The following is a 27,941-nucleotide window of genomic DNA, read 5'->3' on the forward strand; positions in this document are numbered from 1 at the left end:
TTGAATTTGGCCAAATTTACACAGCTATTAAGTGGCAATGCTGGGATTTGAATCCTGTCTGCTTGCTCTAAGACCAACGTCTATTTTGTTGTTGTTGTTGCTTTTTGTTTTCTAACAAGCAGGATAGCTGAGTGCTTTTGTCTAGTAGGTGTTGGGATCTCTGCTGAATGGAGACTTGAATCTAATCACATTGAATCAAACCTGTGCAAGCCTGCTCCCAAATGCTTCAGGTACATATATGCTTCTAGAAACATGTGCTGAGCATTCATAATGCATCAGGTGCTGGGGAGACAGTGCTGAAGACAGACCCCTTCAGGAATCTGGTAGTCTCGTGGGACAACAGACTGTGACAGTGATAATAAATGTGATCTGTGCTGTGGGGAGACAGAGGACGAGAGCTTAGGTGGTCTTGAGAGGCTTCTGAGTAAATCATGAAGGAGGAATGAGAGTTGGCAAAGCCAAGCAAGAGGCGAGCACAGAGGGAACAGCCACTGAGGTGCAGGATTGCAGATAGGACAGGCCTGGGACAAGGGGGTATTTCAGTGGAACAAGGCAGGGGGAGCAAGAGGTGCTGAAGCTGGTCCTTCTGTATTCATATCACGAACCAAACATCACAACTGGCTACCAGCCTTTGCCCCTATGTAAGCTATCAGTTTAGATGACGTCTAGGACATTCTCCCCAGTTACTCCAGGAACTGAGTTACAGAAATAGTTGTCAGCATCTTCATCTGCCTTCTCTGGGGATATGAGGGCTAAGCAGGGAGTTTGCATTTCCCTGACATGTAGGAAATAATGAACAAGTAATTGAACAGAGCCACATGGTGATGTCATCTGCCTGGGGTGGGGCCCGGCTGCCCTCAGCAGACCAGAAGGGTACAGCTTGGCTTCATGCTCATGTTCTTGAGGGGCCCCTGGAGCAGAAGGCCTGGGGTAACAATGACAGATGTAAACAGGACCAGGCCCTGTTCAGATCATTTTCTTGGGGATGAGGGGGAGCAAAGAGTCCTGCCCACTCTGGGCCACAGGGTGATAAACTGAAAATGTCAGTTGAACTCACTCATTTCAAGTTTTCCTCTTCACTATACCTAAAAATGTTCTTTAACTTGAAACTTCAGAAAACCAACCAAAGAATGGCTGAGAATTGAGTCAACTTCGGATGAACTATGTGTAACTTAATCAATAGTAAATACATATACATCTATATACAACACATGCAAAAACAAATCCAGTGGGGTGCTGATGTTGGCTATTAGTCTCCTCTTCCTCCCTTCCTAGGAGACTTTGATAAAACCCTCAAGTCAAGTTCTGTCGTGGTCCTGCCCAGCTCTTTTCCTGTTCCCCATGCTCTTGTGCTGTGCATTAATCCCTCCTGCCTCCCACTGCAGTCACACCCACATGATCTTCACCAAACCCCTGTGGACTGGTCACTCCCATATATCCAAATGTTTGTCTCATCCTTTTAAATATGGCTAGCCTGCCTGCCCCTCATTCTGGAATATAACTAAAAGACAGCTGAAGACAAGCTGGTATGTTCCTGACAACTGCCAAAAGCTGCTCCCCACACACATCCTTTATCTTTTGCTCTTTACTCCCCTCCCCAGCTCTCTACTCCAATTCTACTCCCTCTAACACATTCTTCACACTGCTGCTGGATGGTATATCTAAAATTTAAATGCAATCATGTCACTCCTCTGCTCAGAACCCTTCAGTGGTTTTCAGGTCCTTTAAAATGACATCCAAACTCCTGAAGCATTTAGAGCAAGGCCACTCATGAGCAGGTTCTTTCCTACCTCCCTGGCATCATCTCCTAACTCTCCCTCTGACAGTTTGTGACACAGCAATGCTGAATTACTTATGACTCTCCAAACACATAGTGTTACTTAATGTTTCTGATTCGGCCAGAAATAGCCTTTCCTCTCTATTCTGCCATACAAATCTCATCAGCCTTTAAGATTCTCTCAACTGTCCCCTTCTCTGAGACTCTCCCAGAGATAAGGCATCCCTGGGCTGCCTCTGTGTCTTGTTCAAGCATCTGCTGTTGTCTGTCTGCACGTTCCCAAGACTTACTTGTCTATAGTGAATAGCACAGGCCTGAGACAGAGTAAGTGCTTAGTCGGCACTGGTTCAATCATTGTCCAATTATACCTCCTCCCCGTCATTTAAGGGACTTGTGTTTTAGCCATGGCCACACTGATAACCATATCCTGATTGGCTTCTCAGGTCGGGCCAATCACTGGTCTGCAATCATTGGTGGATCCCACTCCAAGAATTATGTGCTGTGGGAGTACGGAGGGTACGCCAGCGAAGGTGTCAAACAAGTTGCAGAATTGGGCTCACCAGTGAAAATGGAGGAAGAAATTCGACAACAGGTAAGAAAAAAGTCACAGAGCAACCAGAAATCAGAAATGCAGTCAAAGCATCCCAGGAGCTTGAAATTTGCAGTACATAGAAAAAAAGAAGATCTATTTGCTGAGTTTGGAAGTGTTATTTTTAAGTAGATGACAGGGGCACACATGTCCATCTTGTTGTCTCAGATTTCTCCCAACTGCATTCATGTTTTCTTCAGCTTGTGCTAAATGCTGCTGCCATGGCCACATTGTTGGGATGCTGTGTCTTTGGACTCCTCAGAGTCAAAGCAGTGAATTATGGATTTCTTACTATGATCCTTGAGAGGGTCAGGGGAGTGATAATCAAGCTGTTGAAGGCAAATTGCCATTTCTGAAAATACGTGTTTATCTACTTTTCCATAAACATGTATGCAAATGTAGGCATTTTACAACTGTGTCTTGAGGTATCCTATCAATTAGTCAGTTATTGGTCATAACCACTATAGACTGAAGCACCTTTTATGTCCCATGTCATGTGGGCCCAAGAGCTATCTCATTTTCTAGGTCCTCATTCATACCACTGAAAGATAAGGCAGGAAAAGCCCATAATTCTTGTCAGTTTGTTTGACTGACAGTGCCATCGTCCTTCATCGAAAGCCTGATCTGGTCAGCACCAGAGAGAGGCTGATGAGAGGACCTTGGAAGGAGAGCCACACTTCTTCAAAGGTGGTTTACTGTGGAGAGGTCTGACATTAGCCATCACTACCCACAAAAGCCCGTGGGAAGCATGTCTCACTGCCCACCAGCTGCTCTAAAGGCAGTGAGGAACGAGCAAACTCTGCCTGGGATGTGGTCACTTCACAACATAGGCTGCTGAGAGGCTGTGGCCCTCCTTGTGCCCCTGTCGCACGTCCCAGAGACACTGGGGGCCCGTGTCTCACAACATGCATGTGCTCAGAGGCCTGAGCAGTGCAGGGGCAAGCACAGCACAGCCTTGAGTGCTTCTCTTGAAGCCTACCATCTGGACTCCAAGCTGCCCACGAACCCTAAACTGAATGCAACAAAGGTCACTCTGACTCCTACTATAATCCCTTGAGGAATCCTTTTGGGTCAGAGTCGAAAAATGCCCAGAAATGAGCTTGTGTTTCTTGTTAATTTGATTTAAAGTCTTTTCCCCTGTCTTGAAAAAAAATGTTTGACCAGATGTTTTAAGATTGTATGCTGTTCATCACGAGTTTAGCTATAACTGCTCCGTGTTTCTCTGACTCTAGCTGCCGTGACTCACGATTGACATCATTCCCTCAGACTCAGCGGAGTCATGGGGGCCTCCATACTGATGCTAGTCTGACTGGACTGTCATGGAGGGACCCTTGCCTGGGCTCCACTGGGTCAACGTTCCTTGTTCTCAAGCATGGAATTGTGGCCCTCTGGCTGATCAAGCTCTATGGTATAGGATGTTGAAAACCATTTGTTGCAAGTAATAGTGAAATGCTAAAGTTTGAAAATAAATTAGCTCAAGATCAAGGGCATCTTCATAGTAATGCCAGTCTCACCTATTAACTTTCTTGAGAGGTTTCTGGAAAGGAGAGAAGCATGCAGGAATCATACAAAACTGGCTATGCTGGTGAACATTATCTGTCATATGCCATAGCAATAGAAAGGCTGAAAACTCACGGATGGGACTTTCAGTCTTAGAAAGACCTTCATAGGAAAACGTCCTCTGCTTAGTGTGTTCCTAACCTGCGTGCCTGGGATTGGCTTGTACACCACATGGGCAACGTTGGCCTATCCCAGCTGGCTAGCACTCCTGACATAAAGTCATAATAATAAGTTTAATCATGGGTACTGCACATGGGAATGAGCATATCTCAGTGTCTGTCACCACCTTTCAGGCCCCTGGGGTGCTGGACATCTACTTTTAGCACCCCTCACAGCTAATCTCAGAAGACGATATTATTATCCCAGTTTTACAGAAAAGAAAATCAAGGCATGGTCCATAGCAGAGAATACCAGTACTGAAAACCCAAGTCTGTCTGGCTCCAAAGCCAGTGCACAGGACCAGGTGTGTACTTTGCAGGGCCCAGTGCAAATGTAGAGCCCCTTGCTCAAAACTTGTTCAGAATCTCAAAATGGTGATGCTGTGCATTTCACAGCATGGGGGCTCATGAGACTGCACTAGTCACTTGCCTATGAAGCCAGCCCTGCTTGTGCACCCTCCTGCCACACAGCTGCCTCACAGAGCAACTCCTCTGCCAGCCTCTGAATCCCGGCTCTGCTAGCAGGGCATCAGGTCCCCAGCTCCTTGGAAAGTCAATGGGACAAGGTGATTTCAGGATCCCTTCACTTCCAAACAATTCATGGTTCTAAATATTGCTCCCTGCAACACACAATTTATAATATTTTTCTGTAAGTCAGGTAAGGAACAACATAAAAAAGGAGCAAGAATTTGAATCCTCCTAGAATATAAAAGTGTCCTCTGAATAACCAGGCAACTTGTTTGAAAACATCTACAAACTAACAGTGTTCTCAGCCTTTAAAATCTTATATCCTACCAGTCTTCCTATCAAAGAACCTGAGTCCAACCATGATGAAAATAAAAAGCCCTTTTTCCCAAGAAAGACATTTACATGCTTACCAGCATTCTCTTATTACAGACTTAGTGCTCACTGCAAATTTCAAGGACATTAAAAATCACAATAAGTATTGTTGGAGGTAAATTTTATACTAATGGCTTTCAAACACAAATGAACAAAAATATTAATTCCATTAGTAGTGGGAAATTATAATAATACTGTTGAGTATAAATTTTAATTTTATTATAACTGCAAAACACTAAGTAGATTAATGAAAAATCACAGCAGAGTTACTGGCAGTGATGACACTAGTGGCTGGAGAGAGCCGGGGAAGGGCACAGTATTCGCCCCTTCATGGGAGGACAGAGGCAAATGCTTTTTGGTGGCGAGTGGGGACTGGGAACTAGGAATACTGAGCTGTGGCTGGCCTGGCAGGTCACAAATGGGTACTCCACGTAAGGCAGAGGCAGTAGGAAATGGCAGATCACACTCACAGGTTGAGGTTGGGAACAGAATGTGAGCTGCTGCATTCTCATCATTATAAAGACACTTCATCTCACTAAGACCATTTCCACTTGAGCAAGCACACATTTGTGCATGTTTGCTGGATAACTGGTTCTCTGCTAGTTTGCTAGGTATCTGGTTCTCTGCTGGACCAAAGGTGGTGGCCCACTTACCCAGTTATTCGTTGTAGAAACATACACGTCATCCTTGATTCTCCCTGAGCCCCAACTTCGGCCGAGATGATGAACCTTCATCATCACGCACCTCCCTGTCTAAGCCACCCTCATCTGTTGCCTAAATAGCTGCACTAGCCTCCTCTAATCCTCTTCCTGTTATCCACGCAGCCCCAGGGCCATCTTTATAAAACACAAACTGGATCGTACCACTCCCCCAGTTAAGATATTTAAATGGCTCCTCCTTGACCCTAAGGTAAAATCCAAACTCCTTATTGGAAACCCTCCGTGATCTGGCCTTTTCTTACCTCTTTGACCTTATCTCTCACTGCAACTCTAAGCTTTGCTCCTGCAGAACCTCTTTCAGTCTTCCCAAAGAGCCATGCCCCTCTTGCACCTGGGCCTTCTCTCTGCTGAGAACATCTTCCAACTCCCCTTTCCCTGGTGAAGTCCTACTCATCCTGCAAGTTGCAGCGTAAGTGTTACTTCTTCCTGGAGGCCTTCCCTAATTCTGTGCTAAATTGGTCCCCTTGCCAGGTGCTCCCACAGCACCCTGTACCTTCCCTATCATTACTATCATCACATTTACTGTATTTGTTTGATGTCTCTCCCTCACTAAACTGCAAGGTTTAAAGCTGCCCTTCCCATCACTGTATCCCCTGAGGTTGGCATAGATTGGTTGCTTCATAAAGGTTTCTTAAGTGTATAATTTTTTCATTCAATAACTTTATATATATTAGTTGAATTTATTAATTTATTCTTTTGATAACTTTATTGAACGCCTACTATATGCTAGGCATTGAAAATGCAGAAGTGATCAAAAAAACTTCCTTTCTTCATGAGCCTGCATTCCAATGAAAGACAAGGAAAATGAGTTAAAAAATAGTTAAATAATTACAAATCATAGTAAGTCAAAAGAAGCAAACAAGGGTGGTGGTGATATAAAAAGGATTAGGACTACGGAGGGGCCTATTTTAGAGAATGTCAGGTCAGGGAGGGTTTCCCTGAAGAGTGACCATTAAGCTGGAACCCAAAAGAAAAGTGTGGGGAAAAAATCATTTTATATGGTGAAAACAGCATGTGCAAAGGCCCTGAAGCAGAAAATAGCTTCTTGTGCTTGAAGAACTAAGAGATGACTATTGTGGCAAGAGGAGAGTGGGGGGGAGTGGGACACAAAAGGAGACTGGAGAGTTGAATGAAGGACCACTTCATCTCTACTCTGAAGAAGTCACCGGTGGGGTGGGAGAGGCAGATACATGCATAACTATTTCCATATAAAGTACTTTGTTTCTTTAGGGGAATCTGTATCAGCTGGAGAAATGCAGACCCACACAGGGCAGGCACTTTTTTGGTTTTCCTCGCTGCTGGAGTCTCCTTTTCAAATCCTACTCTGCTTCTTTTCTTACTATTCTATTCCTTTATTATGACTGCTTTTATCTCTTCAATCATTTTAAACACATCTAATTGTCTATTTCCAATTCTTCTGTTGTCTCAGGATCTTAGGGACCAATTTTCCTTTTAACTGAACTTGCTCTCTCCCCATCACTAGTTGCATCTTTGGTTTCAAATCATTTGTTCCATCTTCAGCAGCTTTTTCTTTCTTTTTTTTTTTTTTCCTGTGGAAAACAGGCTCAAGTTATGATGCCTTCACAGTGTCTTTGTATTTTCTTCTCCTGGTCCCACCGGGGTTTTTGTGTCATTTCTCAGCTTGGTTTGCCCACTGCGTGGCTAGTGTACACCTGGACTCTGTACTTACACATGGGAGAGGCTGGGTTTCCATTTTCTGTAGGTGCCCTGGATGGAGGGCCAGCTTCCTTGCAATGTTTCCAAATGCTGGATGGAGGGTTTTCTCGTCCTCTCGTTCATAAACAGGACAGTCCTTCAAAACATGCAGCTTTATGCAGGAGTGCCTTCCCATGTCCCAGGCTTCACGCTGGCTCAGACTTGCCTTCTCTCCACACATGGCCTTTGAAACCTCCTCTGTAAAGCTCCCTGTAGCTTCTGGGGCCCATGTCCTACTCCAGGGCCCTGACAGCTCACCAGGCAACAGCTTCTGCTTCCTGTTCTGGGCTACAGTTCCCTCCCCATTTCTGGAATCCAGCCAATTTTTCCAAACTCAGTTATGCATTTTGTCTTGTTATATTTTGTTCAGCATTTCCAAGTGTTTGTAGCAGGAGAGGGAACATTTTACATTAGCTCTGTCTTCCATTTTCTAGATGTCCACACAATGTCTCCAGCACCCAACAAATAGCTGAACCGATTAATTGACAGGTGAGCAATGAATGTCTCTTGCATAAAACTGTGAGCTTTAAATAGCCAACCATTCATGGAAAATGCACTAGAAAAACCACTCCAACTTTTAGGTTTCTCTGGATTCAAGGCACGGATCAGAAAACAATGGATCCTAACATAGGCACTGATTATTTCATCTTCAGGAGGCCTTGTTTCAGCAAATTACTTAGACCAGCCAGCAGGATTAACACACTGCCTATGGCATGAGAGTCGACACCAGTTGACCACCGGAGAGAGCTCCTTTATTAGGCGGCACACACACATATATATAGGGCTTTTAGGGAAGGCTGATTGGCTTAAAATACAATCCCTACTTAGCATACCGCATGGGGCTTGGGGTGAGCTGATTGGTGTGCGATTTGCGCCGCGGGAAGGAGAGTAGGAAGAGAAGGGCAACCAGCGCCATCAGCACCGCACTCTACCGAGTGAGCCACGGGCGGGCCCGTAACCAGCGCCATAATGGGGTGTGGCCGAGAAGGACTTATGTGATCAGGGTGTGATCCCTTGGGGCATTTGGGTTCTTACAATGAGAATCAATAAACAAGCAGGGGTTCTTTTTCTTTAGCATTGAAACCATTTATGTGGCTCTGGGAACTGGAAGGAAAAGTTTGAGAATTTTCTTTGTTCATGTCCTTTAAATCATTGGAGATAACATATGTCTACTAAATGTTCGTTTTTCCTGATTTTTTTATTTTCCAAATTTTAATCACTTTTCTCTCATTAAAATCATTGCTTGATCTCTGGTGTTTTCCATGAATCATGACATGCCTCTTCTAGTTGAGAAAATAAGACACACACACACACACACACACACACACACACAACTATATTTTATTTATAATAAAGAGCTTCCTTGCTTGTGACAAGTAGTGTTGTATAATGGCTGAAAACATTGGTTCTGAGTCAAGATTTCTTGAATTCAAATCTTGACTCTGTCACTTACTTACTGTGTGATTTTGGCCAAGTCACTTAGCCCCTCTGTGCCCCAGTTTCCTCTTCTATGAGATGAAGATGGCAATAGTGCCAACCTCATAGGGTTGTTTTGAGGACTAAGTGAGCTGATAAGTATAAAGTGCTTGCAGCAGAGCCTGTCCTATAGAAAGTTCTCACTGGATGTTACCTATCATTACCATGTTTTTATTCTTTTTTTTTTTTAATGTTCTGTAAATCAATTTATTTTTTTTATTTTAATTTATCAATATACAGTGTAGTTGATTTTCATGTCCCTTTACCAATTCCTCCTTTTCCTCCTTTCCCTCCCCCTCACCCCCATCAGGATCATATCTGTTCACTTGTCTTAACAAGTTCAACCAATTGTTGTGTCTTCTTTTCACCCTGCCCCCGTTCACTTGTATATTTATGTACTTATTTTTATTAGCTCCCACAAATAAGTGAGAACATGTGGTATTTCTCTTTCTGTGCCTGGCTTATTTCACTTAATATAATTTTCTCTAAGTCCATCCATGTTGCTGCGAATGGTAGTATTTCATTTTTTTTTTTTTAATAGCAGAGTAATATTCCATTGTGTAGATATACCACAGTTTCTGTATCCACTCATCCGATGATGGATATTTGGGCTGGTTCCAACTCTTGGCTATTGTAAACAGCACTACAATAAACATCCATGACCTAAGAGCCCCTGCAGGAGCTAGAAAATTTAATGATTCTCATCGTTCAAGTTCATGATGTCATCCCTCTGCTTGGGAAGGCGCAGAGGATGAGGTGAGGCAGGGCTCCCCCTGGCATTCGCCGTCCCCAGCCTCTGCCTCTGCCTGCCCTCCTTCCCCTGTTCAGCAGTGTCATCCCCCAACACACCTTAATGTTCTGTCCCAAAGTTAACCACAAGCAATTTAAGGATAAAAACCATGCCCTCAAATAAAAATGGAGCTACTGTAAAACTCCACGGCTGTTCCCAACACATTCCTGTGCTCATGTTCCCTTTTCCTTGGAACAGCCTTAGCAAGATGCTCACAGCAGCTAGTTCAGTGCTACCTCCAGAGCAAGGCCTAGAGGCAACCTGCAGTGGGAGGTCTTCCTGCATGTGACAAGACACCAGCCAAGGGGTGGAAATGTGGACAAGGCTCCCAACCTAGGGAAGGAAGTGGTCTAGTGAAGTCTCTTTTGACATTGAGTAATAGGGATCCAGGAACAGAGGAAACTATTGTAGGGAAAACACAAGTTTATACAGAGTGCAGAAAAACCTCACGAGAGCTGGAACTGATGCATCAGGCTGCGACCACTATCCACACTGCCCCCAGAGTCACGTGAATCTACGTGAATCTCTTCCCCAATCCTTTCTCAATAGACCTGCTGCCTCTGCTTACTTATGTTGCACATGGCCCTGAATGGTGGCCGTACAATCTTCCTCCTTGGCTTCCCACAGCCAACTGAGCAGTTTTGGTGACTCTTAGTTGAAGTGCTGGAAAGACAGTTTGATCAATGGACAGCCTGTGCACTGGTGCTGCTGCATCAGATGTCTACCCCCAGTCTAGTCAGTGGCAACCCCTACGTAAGGAACCACCCAGCCTGCTACTGTATACATGACTGCAGGTGGTGCAGTTCATAGTGAAAAGAGGATTAAAGGTGGAAGGTAAATTGACAGTTCAGGGCAGCCGTGGACAAACAAGAATTAGTAGAATGAGTTTCAGAATGCCAAAGACAGGAACTCAGGGCAGGATGTCAGTCCTGTAGAAGGGAGGGGCACTAATGAGAGGAGAGGCTCAGGAGCACTAAAGCAAGCAGCAAAGATGCAGAGCTATGCCAACTGGGTGACAAAATGCTGGATCTGACATTGGTTCAGCAATTGAGGTGGGAACAGGGGACATTATTAGACATAAGCACAAGGATTTGGAAAGGCAGAGATCAGAAAAGAATATGGGGACTGACAGCATGGTCAAGACCACTCATTTTCCCTTGATACCTACTGCTGTGCATTGTTACTTAAGAGCCATGAAAACAGTACAAGGCAAATGGATAAGCTTTCAATTGGTCTCTTACGTCTTTGACCTTGAGTAGTAGGCCACCTCACATCACTGACCCTTAGATTCTTCATTTGCAAAATTTTGATAATGAGAATATGAACTGCATATGTTGATTATGAAATGATACATATAAAATCCTTGGCTTGGAGTATGAGCCCATTATTACTCTTATTATTGGGACAAAAAGATTAAATTGGAAGGGTTTCCTCCCACCTTCTAAGAGGATGCTTTGGTTTTATTGGGTGGGAACACAATTGAAAGAAGAGGTAAATTGTACTACATAAAAGCTACTAGAAAATAAAGACCAGGAAAAGGCAGGAATGAGAGGAGAAGTAAGGCCAGGAGGCTGAGACAGTATTAGGAATTTAAAGAGTGAGAAGAGACGTATTTGAGCAGCTGCCATTTGGAGTGGAAAACAGAGAAAGAAAGATCCAGAGAAGACTTCTAGTAAATTTGCTTCCTAAAAGACATCAAAAGAGAATATTTAGCAGTACACTTTGCAGAAGGCTATGTGATATAACTTTCTCTTTACTGCCTCCTCAAGAAAAATTTAATAAAGACCTTGTATTAGTATGTTTTTTTGTTGCTATAACAGAATACCTGAGACTGGGTAATTTATAAAGAAAAAAGTTTATTTGGCTCACAATTACATGGTAGCTGTGTCTGGCATGGGCCTCAGTCTGCTTCCACTCATGGTGGAAGGTGGAAGGGCCACCTGCATGTGCAAGATCACATGGCAAAAAAGGAAGCAAGAGGGAGAGAGAGAGAGGTTACAGGCTCCTTTTAGCAAGCAGCTCTTGGAGAACTCATCCATTCCTGAAAGAGATCACTTACCACCGCCCCTCCAACAAGGGACAGCACTGATCTATTCAGGAAGGATCTGCCCCCATGACCCAAACACCTCCCAGCACTGCCACATTGGGGACTGGAGTTCAACATGAGCTTAGGACAAACATTTCCAAACTACATCAGACCTGTAATACTTTTCAAGGCTTCTTGGAGTCAGAATGGGTATGTTTTTTAGGTTCGTCACCCACTGCTGATGGTCCCCAGGGATGTCCAATTTCATTTGGGTTGCATGAATATTATTATACATACCTCATATGTCCTCCCCCACTTCATTCAAGGCCATGTATTATATGTAAGTAAGCACTCGTGGTTGATAGAAATAAAGTGATACTCATGGTGGGGATAGGGAAAGGAGTTAAAGATTCTCAGTCACAGACACTTGATACAAAAATTAAAATGTTTGAGTCTTATGAAACCTCTTGTTTGTTTTCATTTGAGTCTTCAAACAAATCCAAATCACAGTAGAACAAGGAGCCAAAGTGATTTAGCAATGGCTGTTCTTTAATAAAACTGGCACAGGCTGCCTTAGCTAGAGGAGTACAGAGCCTGCCTCTTAGCAGCAATTCCCAACCTCCACAGTTTTGCACAACAGCATCACTGATCCCTAGGAACTTTTCTGAGAATCTCACTATGACAGAAATGGGGGACAATTTTATTCAAGATTTACAGATTATTTAACTCATTAAAAATTTATTTTTATAGTAACTGAGCCAAAATATTGCAAATAGAAGGCAAATTAAGTGGGTGATAATAAATTGCCTTAAGATTTGGCAATATCTATCAAAATTTTACATTTTCTTTTTTTTTAATGTGGTAAAAAATACATAACATTCACCATGTTAACCATTTTAAAGTGCACAGTTCAGTAGTGTTAAGTACATTTACATTATTGTGTGCACATTTTATTTATACCTTGACATAGTAATTCTTTATCTAGTAATTTATCTTTATGAAATATCCTCACACAAAGATGTATGAGGAAGGATATCCATGACAAGATTGTTTTAAAAAATAAGAGATGGAAACTAATCTTTTATCAATAGGGGACATATTAAAAATTTTGGCTACATTTATGGAGTCAAATACCATGCAGCTATTAAAAGGAATAAGGCAGATCTGTATGAACTGATATAGAGTGCTCTCCAGTGTATAAGCATACTTCAAAAAGTTCATGGAAAGGTTCATACTAGCTTTCAATTCTATTTTTCCACAAACTTTTTTAAGTACCCTCGTATATTGCTATATGGGAAAAAGCAAAACAGTGTGTATAACTTGCTACCATTTGGGGAAAAAGGCAGGTGGGTCAGAGTGAAATGATTATGTGCACGTATAGAATTGTATATGCATAGACTATCTCTGAACACACATCAGAAACACATCGCCTCTAAAGCAAACTGGAAGTAAAGATCAGAACTGAAAGGTTTGTTCACATTTCATCATATGCCCTTTCGTACTGCTTGAATTTGACCTTACAAACATATTACCTTTTTAAAAGAATATCAAAATATCAAATAATTTTTCAAATTATACAGGCTGATTCTATGGGAATGGAAAACTAAACAGTCAATAACAGCCAGAAAGTGTCTGAGAAAGAATAATAAAGGGTTAAGGGAACCCGCCAAATCATGTATTATTCTACATTAAATTAAACTGTGTGAAACTAGAGCATGAATGGACAGATCAATAGAATCTAATAGAAAGTCCAGAAATAGACCCAAATTCATTTGTAAATCAAGCATGTGAAAAAAGTGTAATTTTATATCAGTTAGGAAAACAAGGAATCATTTAATAAATGGTAATGGTACCTTTGGAAGCCACCTGGAAAAAAAAAATTTTGCTCCATACCTCAATCCTTGAACCAAAATGAGCTCCATATATATCAAAGATTTATATATCAAAAAATGAAGACATAAAAATATTAGAAGAAAACATGAAAGAATTGTTTTTATGATCCAGAGCAAAGTTCCTTCCACACATGTCACAAAACTCAGAGGTCACAGAAGAAAAGGCTGATAAAATAAAACCTTTTTTAGAGAAACATTTTAAATAGACTTTTTTTGGACTTTTTAAAATATGTACTTGAAAATATTTGAGGGGTACAGTGTGTTGTTTCAATACATGCTTATACAGCACAATGATTCACTTATGGTAGATAGCATAGTTTTGTACTCCTTAGCCCACTATTTCTCCTCTCCTCGTATCCCTGCCCTTCCCAGCCTCTGGTAACCATTATTCTACTCTCTACTTCTGTGAGAACAACTTTTGGGGGGGGAGGATTCCACATATGAGTGATATCATGTGGTATTTGTCTTTCTATGCCTGACTTATGTCACTTGACATGATGGTTTCTAGTTCCATCATATTGCTGCAAATGACAGGATTTCATTTATTTTAATAGCTGAATTGTATTCCATTGTGCATACATGCCACAGTTTTCTTATCTATTCATCCACTGATGGACATTTAGGTTGATTCCATCTCTTGGTTATTGTAAATAGTGTTGCAATGAACATGGGAGTGTAGGTGTCTTTTCAATATATGGATTTCATTTTCTTGGAGGATACACCCAGTAGTGGGATAGCTACATTGTATGGTAGACCTATTTTTAGTTCTCTGAGGAGGCTCCATACTGTTTTCCACAGTGACTGTACCAATTTACATTCTCACCAACAATGCAGCAGTGTTTCCTTTTCTCCACATCCTCACCAGCATTTGTTATTTTCTGTCTTTTTGATAATAGCCATTGTAACTGGAGTGAGATGATATTTCATTGTGGTTTTAATTTTCATTTCTCTGATGATTAGTGATTTTGAGCATTTTTTCATGTGCCTGTTGGCCACTTGTATGGGCTTTTTTCGGTTTTTTTGTTTGTTTGTTTTGTTGTGTTTTGTTTTTGAGAAATGTCTGTTCAAGTCCTTGGCCCATTTTTTAATTGGGTTATTTGTTTTTTGGTTTTGGGGGGTTTTTTTGTTTGTTTGTTTTTTGCTGTTGAGTTGTTTGAGCTCCTTACATATTCTGTAAACTAGCCCCTTGTCTGATGTAGTTTGCAAGCACTTTCTCCCATTCTGTAGGTTCTCTTCACTTTGCTGATAGTGTCCCTTGCTATGCAGAAGCTTTTTGATTTGATATACTCCCATTTTGTCTATTTTTGTAGTAGTTTCCTGTGCCTTTATAGTCTTGTTCAAAAGAGCTCTGCCCACTCCTGTTTTGTGTAGTGTTTCTCCTATGTTGTCTTCTAGTAATTTCATAGTTTTGTATCTTAAATTTAGGTCTTTAATCCATTTTGAGTTGATTTTTGTGTATGGTAAGAGATAGAGGTCAGTTTCAGTCTTCTGCATGTGAATATTCAGTTTTCCCAACACCATTTGCTGAAGAGTCTGTCCTTTCCCCAGTGTATATATTTGGCACCTTAGTCAAAAATCAGTTGGCTGTAAGTGCATGGGCTTATTTCTAGGCTTTCCATTCTGTTCCATTGGTCTATTTGTCTGTTTTTATACCACTAGATACTGTTCAGGTTATGATGGCTTTTTAGTATATTTTGAACTCAGGAAGCGTGATGCCTCCAACTTTTTTTATTTTCAAGGTTCAAGATTGCTTTAGCTATATGCGACCGTTAGGGTTCCACATAAATTTTAAAGTCGTTTTTTCTGTTTCCATCAAGAGTATCATTGGTATTTGATAGGGATTGTGTTGAAGAATGTGTGCTTTGGGTAGTATGGTCATTTTTATTATGTTATTCTTCCAACCTATGAACATGGGATATCTTTCCATTTATTTGTATCCTCTTCAATTTTTTTTTTTTCACCAATGTTTTATTGTTTTCATTATATACGTATTTCACCTCCCTGGTTAAATTTACTCCTAGGTATTTCATTTTTTTGGTAGCTACTGTAAATGCAATTACTTTCTTGATTTCTTCTTCAGCTATTTTGGTGTATAGGAAGACTATTGATTTTTGTGTCTTGATTTTGTATCCTGCCACTATACTGAATTCACTTATTAGTTCTAGTAATATTTTGGTGGAGTCTTTAGGGTTTTCTGTGTATAGGACCTTGTCATCTGCCAATGGGGATAGTTTGGCTTCCTCCTTTCTGATTTGGATGCCCTTTATTGTTTTGTCTTGCCTTATTGAACTTGCTAGAACATCTACTACTATGTTGAATAAGAGTGGGGAAAGTAGACATCCTTGTTTTGTTCCTGATCTTAGAGGAACAGCTTCCAATTTTTGTCCGTTCAGTATGATATTAGCTAGGCTTAAAACCTTTTTTTTAATTGTAGAAAATTCTAAGAATTTTTAAAGATAAAGGACAAACTGGGGGGGGAAGTATTTGTAGCCCATATAATAAATAAAGGACTAATTTATTTAAAATATAAAGATCTTCTTGTAGGTCAATTTGTAAAAGACCAACAAACTAATAGAAAAATGATCAAAACACATGGGCAGTTCTCATAAAAGAAAATTAAATGGCTTTTAGATATTTTAAAAGATGTTTGACCTCACTATAATTATAAAAATGCAAATTAATTTCACAGAGCTATAATTTTTCATCTGTTAGACTTTTGACAACCATCTTTTGACAAAGGTCAAGGGAAACAGATACTTCCATACACTGATTGTGGCCATGCTGACTGGTGTAACTTTGTAGAAGGCACATTCTTCTGACCCAGTAGTGCACATCCAGGAATTTACGTATGCAGATATATTCACACATAGGCACATCCTATTTATTGAACACTATAACACAAAAATATAGTATCAAATATAATATCAAATCCTACAATTTAACAATTTAAGTTGTTCCACTTAAATATCCATTAATAGAGGACCAGTTAAGTAAAAATGAGGATTTGATATCGAACATTTTCAAGACAAAGCATTTAGTTAAAAAAAGAAAGCGCAGCAGAGTATTCCTAGAGTTTTCCATTTGTGTTATCTTTTTGCAGATATATGCTTACATCTCTTGAAGGGAATACTAGAAGAATATTAATAGTGGTTGCCTCTGGGGTGGGAGAGGCAAGCTGAGAGATTGTGGGAAAAGAATAGAAGGGGGCCTTTCACATATTCCCTTTTGTGCCTTTTGGATGTTGTACCATGTTTTTGCATTATCTACTCTAAAAGTGATTATTTTATAGTTGAAATAAAAAAGAAATACTTTATGATATATCATATAAGAAAGCATATTGTGTGCTTTTGGTGGATTGTTCTCAGCCCGGTTTTTAGATGAGAAAACTGAGGCTCAGAAAATATACTTGACTTGTCCAAATGATATTGGCAGCACATATCTGCAACACAGGACTCCTGTCTTCCATTCTGGTACTTTCTTTTCTCTCTGCTAAAAGAGAGGAGGCATAGGCAGCCCTGAAAATGTCACCCTGGTATATGTACTCATCTAGTGCATCAAAAAACTTAATTTTCACCAGATTCTGTGTTTCTGAGGCGGATTAGAGCTGACTTTCCAATGAATACTTGCCATCTAGTGGTAAAAAAAGATGTATGCACCTAGTATAGACTTCATTCATTCATTCATTCACATGCCAAACACCATATTTGGAAAATCATTTGCCCTTAAGGGGCTCCTGGTCTCTTGGGAAAGACTTGATGTAGAAATAGGTGATTACCCTACAGTGCAACTAGAGCTAGGAAAGTCAAGTACAGGGCACACTGGGAGCCTTGAGTAGCTGAAGATGTCATGAGCAACACTGAACTCAATTTTTTGAATTCTCAGTAGATGCTCCAAAAAAAAAGAAAGAAAAGAAAAAAATTAGCGCCTATCTTGTCTTGCTCTTGCTGGACACCATCAGGACCAGGGAAGCAGTTTTTGTTATCGCCTTCTCTGTGTCTGAGGATGAACTCATTAACTGAGTATGCTAGGAGGGAAACAATAGATGCCTATTAGCTGAATGGGGTAGCTGTCCCAAGAGCTGAATCCATGCCACTGCTGCATCTGGTCTTCAGATCTGCTGTGAGAACGCGTTGTTTATTTTCCCCCTCTGGTGAGAATGTCTGTGGAATGTTCCTCCTGTCCATGTGGTTTTTCAGCTCTGTTATCCTGAAGCTCTCTTGAAGGTCAGCCTGGTACTCCCCATGCAAACAAATTCTTGCAGCCCATAGTAGATGCTCTCCATCAAACCAAGAGCCATCCACCCAGGAGTCTAGCTTGCCTGGATTGAAAGATGCATAGAGTGGTTTAAAAGTAAAAAGGCATAAAATGGTAGGGGATGAGTCTGTAAAAAGAGGTTGGGGTCATCTTATAATCAAACTTGAACACCAGGTTGCAGAGACTGCAAATAGACCAGTAGGAATTGGAAAGCCATTGGGGATTTCTGAGCAAGGAAGTGACCAGAGACCAGGGTATTTGTTTATTCAGCAAATAATTATTGACAGCTACTATGTGCAGAGCTCTGGATGAGAACCCATGCTGGAGAGCCCTGCACAGAAATGAGTAAGACCAGTGTGGAAGACTCATCCTGTCATCCTCCCGGGCTATGATGCACTCCCTATTCCATGCAATGACTTAAAATTCTTGTCTCAAAGAAGAAAGAAATTAGATTGTCTCTGGAGCTTCATAGTATAAGAAATTAGCTGTAGAAATCATGAAGCTATAAGTCACAATTCTAATACTGTATAACTTCATAAACAGATCAACTTTAAAAATAGAAATACACAAACAGAAGATGAAAGAGGAGCCCTATGTCATGCAGAGATATTCTACTACCTCCTCAGATTCTGTCCCCTCATTATAACACATCCCCTTGACACCATGTAGCTGATAATGCTTATTAGGCCTGGCTTCGAGGGCTAAGAAAGACAGAGAAAAGCAAGTCATAAACTCTGATGAGATTCATATTACAGTAGAGTCTTGTAAATGGTTACATGGGGTACAAAGGAGAACGTGTTAGTTCTGTCTGGTTCTGTCTTGAAATGAACAACCTCACAAATTTTGAAAGATGAAGGACTTGTCAGCTCACGCACAGGGGAAGGGCATGCCAGGCCGGCCGCGTGGAGGTGTGCGACATGGCTGCACCATATGGAACTGTAAGGGATTAGGTGGTGCCTAGGAGACATCCAGGTGCTATCTAGGAGACAGAGTAAGGCAGGACACATGCATTCACTCATTCTTTCCATGAATGCTTCCTGTGTACCTACTGTGGCCACACCTGGAGGTAGGCAGCTGAAGGTACAGAAGTGCCTAAGACACAGATCTTACCTTGAAAGTGCTCAAAGTCCAGTTAGGCAGAAAACCTAAAAAGCAGTACACTGTCTTTGCTTCAGAAAAGGAAGGCAAAAGGAAGGCAGGCAAATGACTCTTTCAAAGTTTTGCTATCACTGTTCAACAGCATGTGGTGGACAGCCTCCATTTTCAGTCTGCTCTGTACCAGGCACTGTGATAGATTCCTTAGGCTTACCTGTTTCAGTGAATATTCATAACAACCCTGAAAGGTGGTTATTACTGATTTCACTTTCCAGATGAGAAAACCAAAGCCCCGAAAAGTTAGGTAACGATCCCAAGGTTACACAGCTAATACCAGCAGCCTGGAATTGGGTTTTTTCCTTTTCCCTGGCTCTTCACTTTTCCTCGTACTGCCTCTTCATCCCTGGAAGACCTTTCTCTCCCCATCTGTATCCATCAGAATTCCATTCAGCCTTCCATACCTTGTCATGATACGTTTCCTGGTCCTTTCAAATACATGTCATTTCCTTGGGTCTTGCAGAGCTTCTTGTATCTTTATTTGGCCTATTTTCTGCCTTGTATTATGGGTGTCTGCACCTGTCTCTGGAAGAAAAAACATAGAAGTAGGAGTTGATCTGAGCAGGTGTGTGCCCTGGACTCACCTCTTTCTCTCCCCTGTGGGGCTTTGCATGTGGTTCATAGTACATTGAAAAGAGTCTGTTGAATTGGGTTGAATGCTTTAGCCCTCAGTTCTCTGACAGGACTGCTTTTAGCAAAGTCAGCCATTCTCCCTGCCTGGTCTCCATGGCTACTACCAATTCTCCAAACTACAACCTATTTCCTACTAGGCTCTAGTTACAGTACTTCTTAATTTATCTTCCTATTTAAAAGCAGAATTACTGCTTCATTAATCAATGGGTGAAGAAAATCAAAAGTCTATTAACTGGTAAGCCAATGCTATTCCAAAGGGCATTGATCCATGTACATTATGGGCAGCCTGTTCATTGATAGCTACAGCTCCTGAGAGCAGCTCTCTGGAGTAGCATTGGGGGAACCGGAATCTTGTTTTAAATAGATTTTAAATGCATAAAAAGACATCTGATTCTTATTGGGAATTTTTTTGGTAGGGGAAGGGAAATTTTTTTTGAAGGAAAGGCTATTTGCTTTTTAGTAATATGATATGGAGACTAATCATTTCATAGGATTTCATAGGAGTATACATTTAAAAAAGAAGCACTGACAGGCACATGTGTGTTAGCTGGAGCAAAATGAATTTATTCTTTAAAATGTAGTGACCTCACTGCAGAATGTATTCAAGAATCAGTACAAATATAACGGGTGTGTTCATCTGGCTTATCATGACGGCAAGCATGTTTGGCTCTTTTGAGACCTCTATACCAATGTCCAAAGGGTTTTCTTTCTCAAATGAATTTGCTGATACAGTTGACCCTCCATACCCACAGCCATAAATATAGAGGGCCGACTATAAGGGACGTGAGCAGCTGTGGATTTGGGTATCCACAAGGGATCCTAGAACCAATCCCCCACGGACAGAAAGGGACAACTGTAATTCAAAACTCACCCCATGCATATAGGGACCCCAAACTTCAGCATACACACACACACACACATCAAGCACATATGATATACAAAGAATTGTGTCTGAGGTTAACCCATTATTAGTGTTGTATTCTACATTCAATATTCATTTGGCTTTACGCATACATTTACCCTTCTGTTGCTCTTTCTTCCTTTTTTGCAAGTCCATTTTCCTTCTGGGATCATTCCTTTCTACCTGAAGAACTCCTCTAGAATTTCTTTTAGTGAGAATTTGCAATCAAAGAATTCTTCGTTTTTGTCTGTCTGAAAATGTCTTTATTTTTCCTTTATTTTTGAAGAGTATTTTTTAATACAAAGAGGGGTCTTCAAAAGTTTAATACGAAAAGGGATCTTCAAAAAGTTTATGGAAGGATTCATATTATTTTTTAATTCTATTTTCCACAAACTTCTTGAAGTACCCTTGCAAGTTGACAATTATTTTCTTCCAGTATTTTAAAGGCATTATTCCTCTGTTTTTGGCTTTTGCCATTTCTGTCGAGAAGTCATCTGTCAGTCTTACTGTTACTCATTTGAAGATAACATGTCTTTTTCTATAGCTGTTTTTAAGATTTTGTCTTTGTCTCTGATTTTCAGCAGTTTTACTACATGCTTAGGCATGGTTTCATTTGTATTTATCCTTTTCAAGGTTTGCAGTACTTCTTGCATCCGTAGCTTGATATATGTTGGCAATTTAGAAAAATTCTGGCCATTATTTCTTCAGACATTGGTTCTGCCCCCAGTATTTTCTCTCCTCTCCTTCTGGAACTCCAATTATACCTATGTTAAATTATGTCATCATTTCCCATATGTTTCTTATGCTTTTTTCTATATTCTTCATCATATTTTCCCCTTACTTTAGTCTGGATATTTTCTAACCTTCTCTTCTGCTGGCCTGAACGGGTATTAAACTTATCTATTAGTTCTTAATTCCAGTTATCATATTTATTAGTTCTAGAATTTTCATTTGATTTTTTATAAATTCCAGTTTTGTTGCTAAAATTATCTATCTTGATTTCTATTTCCTTGAATATATTAACCACGGTTTTTGCTTAAATCCAGGTTTGATAACTACACTGTCTGGATGACCTGTGGATCTGTATCTATGGTCTATTACTTCCAAGGTTCAGTTTCCTGTTATGTCTGACCATTTTTTTATTGAGCGTCACACACGTGTGTGAAAAATGTTAGAGGCTCTAGAGGACATTATCTTCCTTCACAGAAGGTCTACTTCTACCATGAGGTTGGAGTACAGCAGACCTCCTTAATCAAGCCTTGGGTTGAGCCAGCTGAAGCTAGATTTCAGTCTTGGTGAGAGCCCTTTAGCGCTTCAGGGTTCCTCTCTGAAACCTTGGGGTGCTTAGCAGTGTTTCTGACTTCCAATTTTAATCTTCCCCAAACCTGAGGCTGCTGAAACCTTTGTTTAACCATTTAGCCGCTAATTTCTACTGCGAGTTGCAAACTTTCTTCCACATGACTCTTACAAGCCAGAAACTACCTCAGAAGGAAAAGCAGTGCCAAATGTTGGGCTCCCTTCTCTGTCCTTCCCTTCTCTTCAGGATCTTGGCTTAAGTCATTTCTCTCCCCAGTCCTGTGAGACTGCCAAAAACCATGCTCAGCTTCTCAGGCTCTTCGCCTGGGATGGCAGATGAAAAGCCAGTGCCTGAAGGGGAAAAAGCAGTTAGGAATTCTGACTCACCTCTATGCATTTCCCTTCTCTTCAGAATCTTATCCATCAAATCCTGGCTGCATTGAGAGCTCTCAATATTCTGAACCAAGTTGTTTTGTTTTGTTTTATTCATTTTTTCTAGTTGTCCTTGGCAGGTGGTGGGTATGATACAAGCTAGTTCATAATTTTTAGAGGTGGAACTAAAATATCTCCTTTAAGCATTTGGGTTTCGTCTCTCCTACATTCAACTTCGTCTCTGACATTCTCATCTGTGTCTCTGACACAATTCCACTTTCTGGTATCTGTTCTAATACGCTCAGGGTGGAGAACTCTATGTCTTTCTATCTGCAGTTGTTTAAAGCTCTCCCCTGAAGTTATGTCTCTTTCGACTTGTTTACATTTTTAATTTGTATTTGAAAATACAGTATTACACCAAGTGTGACTTCCTTCAGTGTGAGTGCCTTGACAAAATTCTGCATAGGATAAGGGGCTTGCTTATAATGCTCTGATACTTTGACAGGCTTTCCTCTGGGTTGAATGCTTCTGGGAAGTCTCTTTATCACTCAAACCACTCTTTTCTGTGCCCCACTTCTCATTCACATAATCCCACTACAAAGGAACCACCTGCCATTGAGTTTGAACCCACCCTAGCTGTCTTGGAACTTTGTTTCATGAATTATTGATGCCCATTGCATGTGAGTGATGTACTTGCTAACTATGTCATGATAAACACTAAGAAAATTGGATTTTGATTGCCCCAAATATTCAAACTCTTAAGACTGAAAAAAAAAATTCTATGGATTTAAAATAATTACTTACAGTTATCATGTAGCAGGACTAGAATTGATTCTTACCTCTAAGATGTCATGAAATTGATACCACTTCTTTTTTCAACTTTTTAAGCAATTAGATGTGAATCAGGCATTATTGAAGATTTTCTTGATCCATTTGAAAAGGAATTACATATGATCCGCAACTTACAATGGGGTTACATCCCAATATCATAAGTCAAAAATGCATTTAATACAACTAACCCACCAAATATCATAGCTTAGCCTAGCCTACCTTAAACACGCTCAGAGCACTTACATGAGCCTATCGTTGGGCAAAATCATAGAACATAAAGCCTATTTTATAACAAAGTATTTAATATCTCATGTAATCTATTGAATACAGTCCTGAAAGTGAAAAACAGAGTGGTTGTATGGGTACTCGAAGTACAGTTCCTATTGAAAGTGCATAATTTCCTCATCATCATAAAATCAAAAAATCATAAGTCAAACCATGTAAGGCAGGGATTGTCTGCATATTAAAATAAAGAAGATTTTTCTGAAAATATAAAATGAAGTATGGTGGCTATATATTGAGCACTGACCAATGTATGTATAGAAATATCTAGTTTGGTAGATGCCCTCCATTTGAACTGAATTGAGAGCAGTAGTTGATTACTGTAATCTAAAAGAAAATGTGTTAAAGCGAGAAGTTATAAAAATCAATACATTGTATGTCAAATATTTTATTTTAGATTAAATCAGATAAGTGTACTTTCAATCACAAATATAAATCATGCTAATAATGCATCATCCCTGATTTTCAGTTTAGTCTTCTTGAAAGTGGAGCTAATACTTAAAGATACTTGCAGAGCAATCTGAGTGTAAAACCCCTGGTTTCTGCAACTTTTTTCAGTCTTTTACAATTATCTTGCTCTCATCTAATAATATAACAATGTTTTCAGCTACTTGCCTTTATTGAGTCCTTTCAAAGCAGTCTTAAATAACATCTTCCTTTTCTCACTCATATCTCATCAATTTTTAAAAAATTAATTAAATTATGCAAATAGAATATAAGAATAACTGGCATTAGGAGGTTTGGGAACAAACACAAACTCCTCCTAGCAAACACAACTTTACTGCAGGAGCATGAGTGTGCTGCCATGGCAGAGAGTGGCCACACAGCTGAAGTATTCAGCATGCTGTGGGCTATCAATTTCTACCACAGAGGGAATGACGAGAGCTGTGCTGGTTGGCCCTGCAAGGAGGCTAAGTGCTGGTTAGTCAAGGGAGCTTCTGCAGTACTTCTACTGAGTGCAGTTGTTTCAGGCTTGGGTTGGATCTAGGTCTATTTGAAGTCACCTCCTTGCTACCACATATCTTATCCTCACATTCATTGGCGTGATTTCAGAACAACTGAAAACAATTTCACTGATCTGATATTGTCTAAATAATAACAATAAAAGTGAACTTTTTGTGTGTTACCACGTGCAGACTGCTAAGCACTCTACAAGAATCATCTCATTGAATCTTCGTAACCCTATGAAGTAGGGTTTTTATCATCCATTTTATACTGGAGGCACCTGAGGCTCAGAGGAGTGAATGACTGGCCCTAAGGCTCATAGGTAGTAATGGAAGATGCAGTATTCAAGTCCAGGTCATCAGAATCTATAACCCACATCTTTACCACACATTAACCACATCCCCTGCCATGGAGCTTGGGAGATGGTAGTGGGCGCTGTTGTAGCCCACTGCCTGCATCTCAGGCTGAGTCAACTCCCCAAGCTGCCATTTTCCTTTTTTTATTTGCTTATTTATTTATTTGTTTACTTAGTTTTGCTCCAGTCAGCCTCCTAAAATTCAGCCTACTTTTCTTTCTTTCAGCTGATGCCTTTCCTCTAGTCCTCCAAATTGTTCCCCCAAACCTGGCAAAAGGCTGGGTTCAGGCATCCTGAACTCCTTCTTTCATTGACTCTGAGGATATCCTTGTGAGCTCCTTGTGATTTAAAGATTTTACTGGCATCACTATAGAGACATGGGGTAAAAGAAAAACACATGCAGAGAAAGGTTCCAGTAACTCACAACATTCTGGAGTGCTGGTTTCTGAGCTACCATTCTTTGACCATGCTGTGATGAGAACCAAATGCTCTTTTGGACTGCTACCCTCGATATTTATTCCTGAGAAAAGGGCTCCCCAATTTCCTCTCCTTTTTTACCAACAGACCTGATTACCCCCAAAACCATAAAGGCTCTTCTTCCCAGCAAGATGCCCCCTTATTTACAGTGGGGGCTTGTGCTCTAAAGCCCTTTAGACTGGAAAGCATCTGCTTCCCAAGAACTGTGCCCCCTACACACAATAACAGCAATGACCCCTCTAGGGGTCACCTGATGGTCACCATTTAGGGCAAAGTATCATGACTTCTGGAAAAACTGTTAAAATGTCCAGTATTTTACCTGGCACAAATGAGGTTGAGTGGATAGGGCAAGAGAGCCACAGCTTCAGCCACTGTTAACTATTAACTCTGAAAACAGATTTGTTCATCCAAATAACTTATACTCAGGAAGGACTTACTGGCTGTGCTGAAATGGTAGAAACTCAGAGAAAGTCCATGGATAAGTTTAAGGTTCCACTATCAAATACACTTTGTATGTATCCCGATATCAATTCTCCCACTCCTTTTAATATAAGAATGCCAATTGTCAGTTGGATACATGGCCACTCAGAATAAAAACTACATTTCCCAGCTTCACTTGAGTTAGCCATTGACATGAAACTAAGTTCTGACCAAGGAGAGGTAAGAAAAATAATGTGTGCAATGTCTTGAAAAAGTCCGGAAGTGGAGGGAGCACGCCCCTCTTTGTCCCCTGGGCTGTCTACCCCAAACTTTTTTACATAAGAGAAAAATGAACTTTTATTCTTGGTTTAAGCTACGGTATTTGAGGTTTCTATATGCAGTTGAGCCAGTGACAGGTAAGAATTCCAAAAGTATTTCAGAGATTAAGAGATTTCTTTCTTATTCCCTTTCAAGATACTTGTCACACGAAGCATATTTAAATCCAAGATCTCTGACTTTCTTTTTCTTTACTACACTATCTTAAAACACACACACATATAGTACCTGGAAAGACTTATTTGTTCTCATAGATTATGGTATCACACAATTCTTCAATTAAATGAAGGTATAGAAGTCAGAAACAACACAGAACCCTACACGAACTTGGTCTCAGTTTACAACCAATCCCCACCCCCACTCCATGGATGGGAAAACAAACAAAATGATCTTGCTTTTTTTTGTTTCTTGGATTAAATTGTTACATACCCTGCAAGGAAATGAGAATAGATATTTCCGAGACTGAACCATCATACACGAGAAGTTGGTAATAAATACAAGAAATGCCTAAATAAATTACAGCTAGAATTGGTAAGGGGATTTTTCACAATCGTATGGTTCCTATTAAAAGCACTAAAGTGTCAATCTACATGAAGCCCCCAGCCCCATTTCAAGTTATCTGTTAATTACACTTCCCTCATTTATCCAGCACCTGGATAAATTGTGGCAAGTGTCTGATTCATTTTATCCCATCGTTCAATAGATTTTAATTGCAGCTGCTGCAGCAGACACCTTGAGATACATTTCCTATAGAAACCGTGGCAGCCTGCTAGACTGGCCCAATGATGATTAATTTCAATGACTTGAATCACTGAGGAAGAGGGAAGCCACTTCCATTTTAATTACATCTGCAAGGGCGCAGCACTTTTGTGCCAGTTCATTGTCCTCAAACAATAGAATTCCTGAAAGGAAAACAAAATCCAGAATGTGGTGGTCTCTACTTACACAGATCTCCTTTGTTCGGTTTATCGCACCATGATTCAGTCAGCTCTGCATTGGGAAATATTGGCAAGCCATTGGGATTTGGAAACAGATTGGAAACCATGAAGAAAGCATCATTCAGTTTATTTTTGTTTATCTTACTTGGGCAATTAAAATCCTTTGAGCGGGTTAGATATGACACAGCATCTTGCCGTCATTGCAGATGTTCTGACATGCATATGTATTTATTTATTGTCCCAGGGAGGCAGAGCCAAAGACATTCTTGGGGTTTTCCAGAACACTTCATACTCATTTATGCCCTCGGATGCTGGCATCCTTCTCTCCCCCTTTCCATTTGGATAAATGGCATCTTCCAGCAAAGCCCAACTCAACTGCCACATTCTCTGTCCTGCCCTGTAGTGCAGGTGGGGGGAGGGGGGATTGAAAGAGCAGAAGGCTTTGGATAAGTCGTGGCTGACTGGGAATGTCAGTGTTGTGTGATCTTGGGTGAGTTACTGAGGTTCTCTGAGCCCACTTCCTCCTCTGTACAACAGAGAATTGATACTCTCCTGTGTCATCATTGTTATGCAGATTAAATGAGATACTTTCTATAAAGCAGCCAGGTTGGTGCCTGACCATAGAAGGGGCATGATAGGTTTACTTAGTACCTCTTCTGCACCTCCAACAATAGCACTTAAAAAAAAAAAATCCTTTATGAAGCTAATTGATAAGCAAGCCAGAAAACAGCAATTTAATTAAACTTGTCCTTTCCTCCTTCCCTTCCCCAAGTAAAAAGGTGACTAAATTTAGTTGCCTGTACTTCCTGTTTCAGATCCATTCCTCCTCTTGGTCCTCACTGCTAACTGCATTGATTCACACATGGTTTCTTCATCCTGCCCTGAATTAACACAATATAGTCTCTTCACAAATCTGCATGCCTCCCCTCTTCCCCCTTCCATTACATCTTCCATGAGGCTTCCACAGTGATCTTTCCAACCATCCCACTTTGTCCAGGACTGAGGGGGTTCCCAGGATGTGGGACTTTCAGTTTTAAAATCAGGACGGTATCGCACAAACCAGGATGAGTCAGTCACCCTACATCCCTTACCTAAAATTTCTCAATGGTTCCTCAAAGATTCCAAGATAAACTTAAATATGTCAGTGTAATACCCAAAACCCTTTGTAACCCAGCCCCGCCTTCCTCTCCACCTTCGTTTTGACCA

General features: G+C 40.7%; 1 protein-coding gene across 1 annotated transcript in view; it reads left to right on the forward strand.

Moving 5' to 3' along the window:
- Positions 1-27,941, forward strand: part of SPON1 (spondin 1) — a 271,707-nt gene that overhangs the window by 165,220 nt on the left and 78,546 nt on the right. The window contains exon 6 of the mRNA XM_063095511.1: positions 2,221-2,369. Coding sequence (XP_062951581.1) covers positions 2,221-2,369 — 149 coding nt within the window. The remainder of the gene's footprint in view (positions 1-2,220; positions 2,370-27,941) is intronic.

The sequence above is a fragment of the Cynocephalus volans genome, chromosome 4 (assembly GCF_027409185.1).
Source record: "Cynocephalus volans isolate mCynVol1 chromosome 4, mCynVol1.pri, whole genome shotgun sequence".
Classification (NCBI taxonomy): Eukaryota; Metazoa; Chordata; class Mammalia; order Dermoptera; family Cynocephalidae; genus Cynocephalus; species Cynocephalus volans.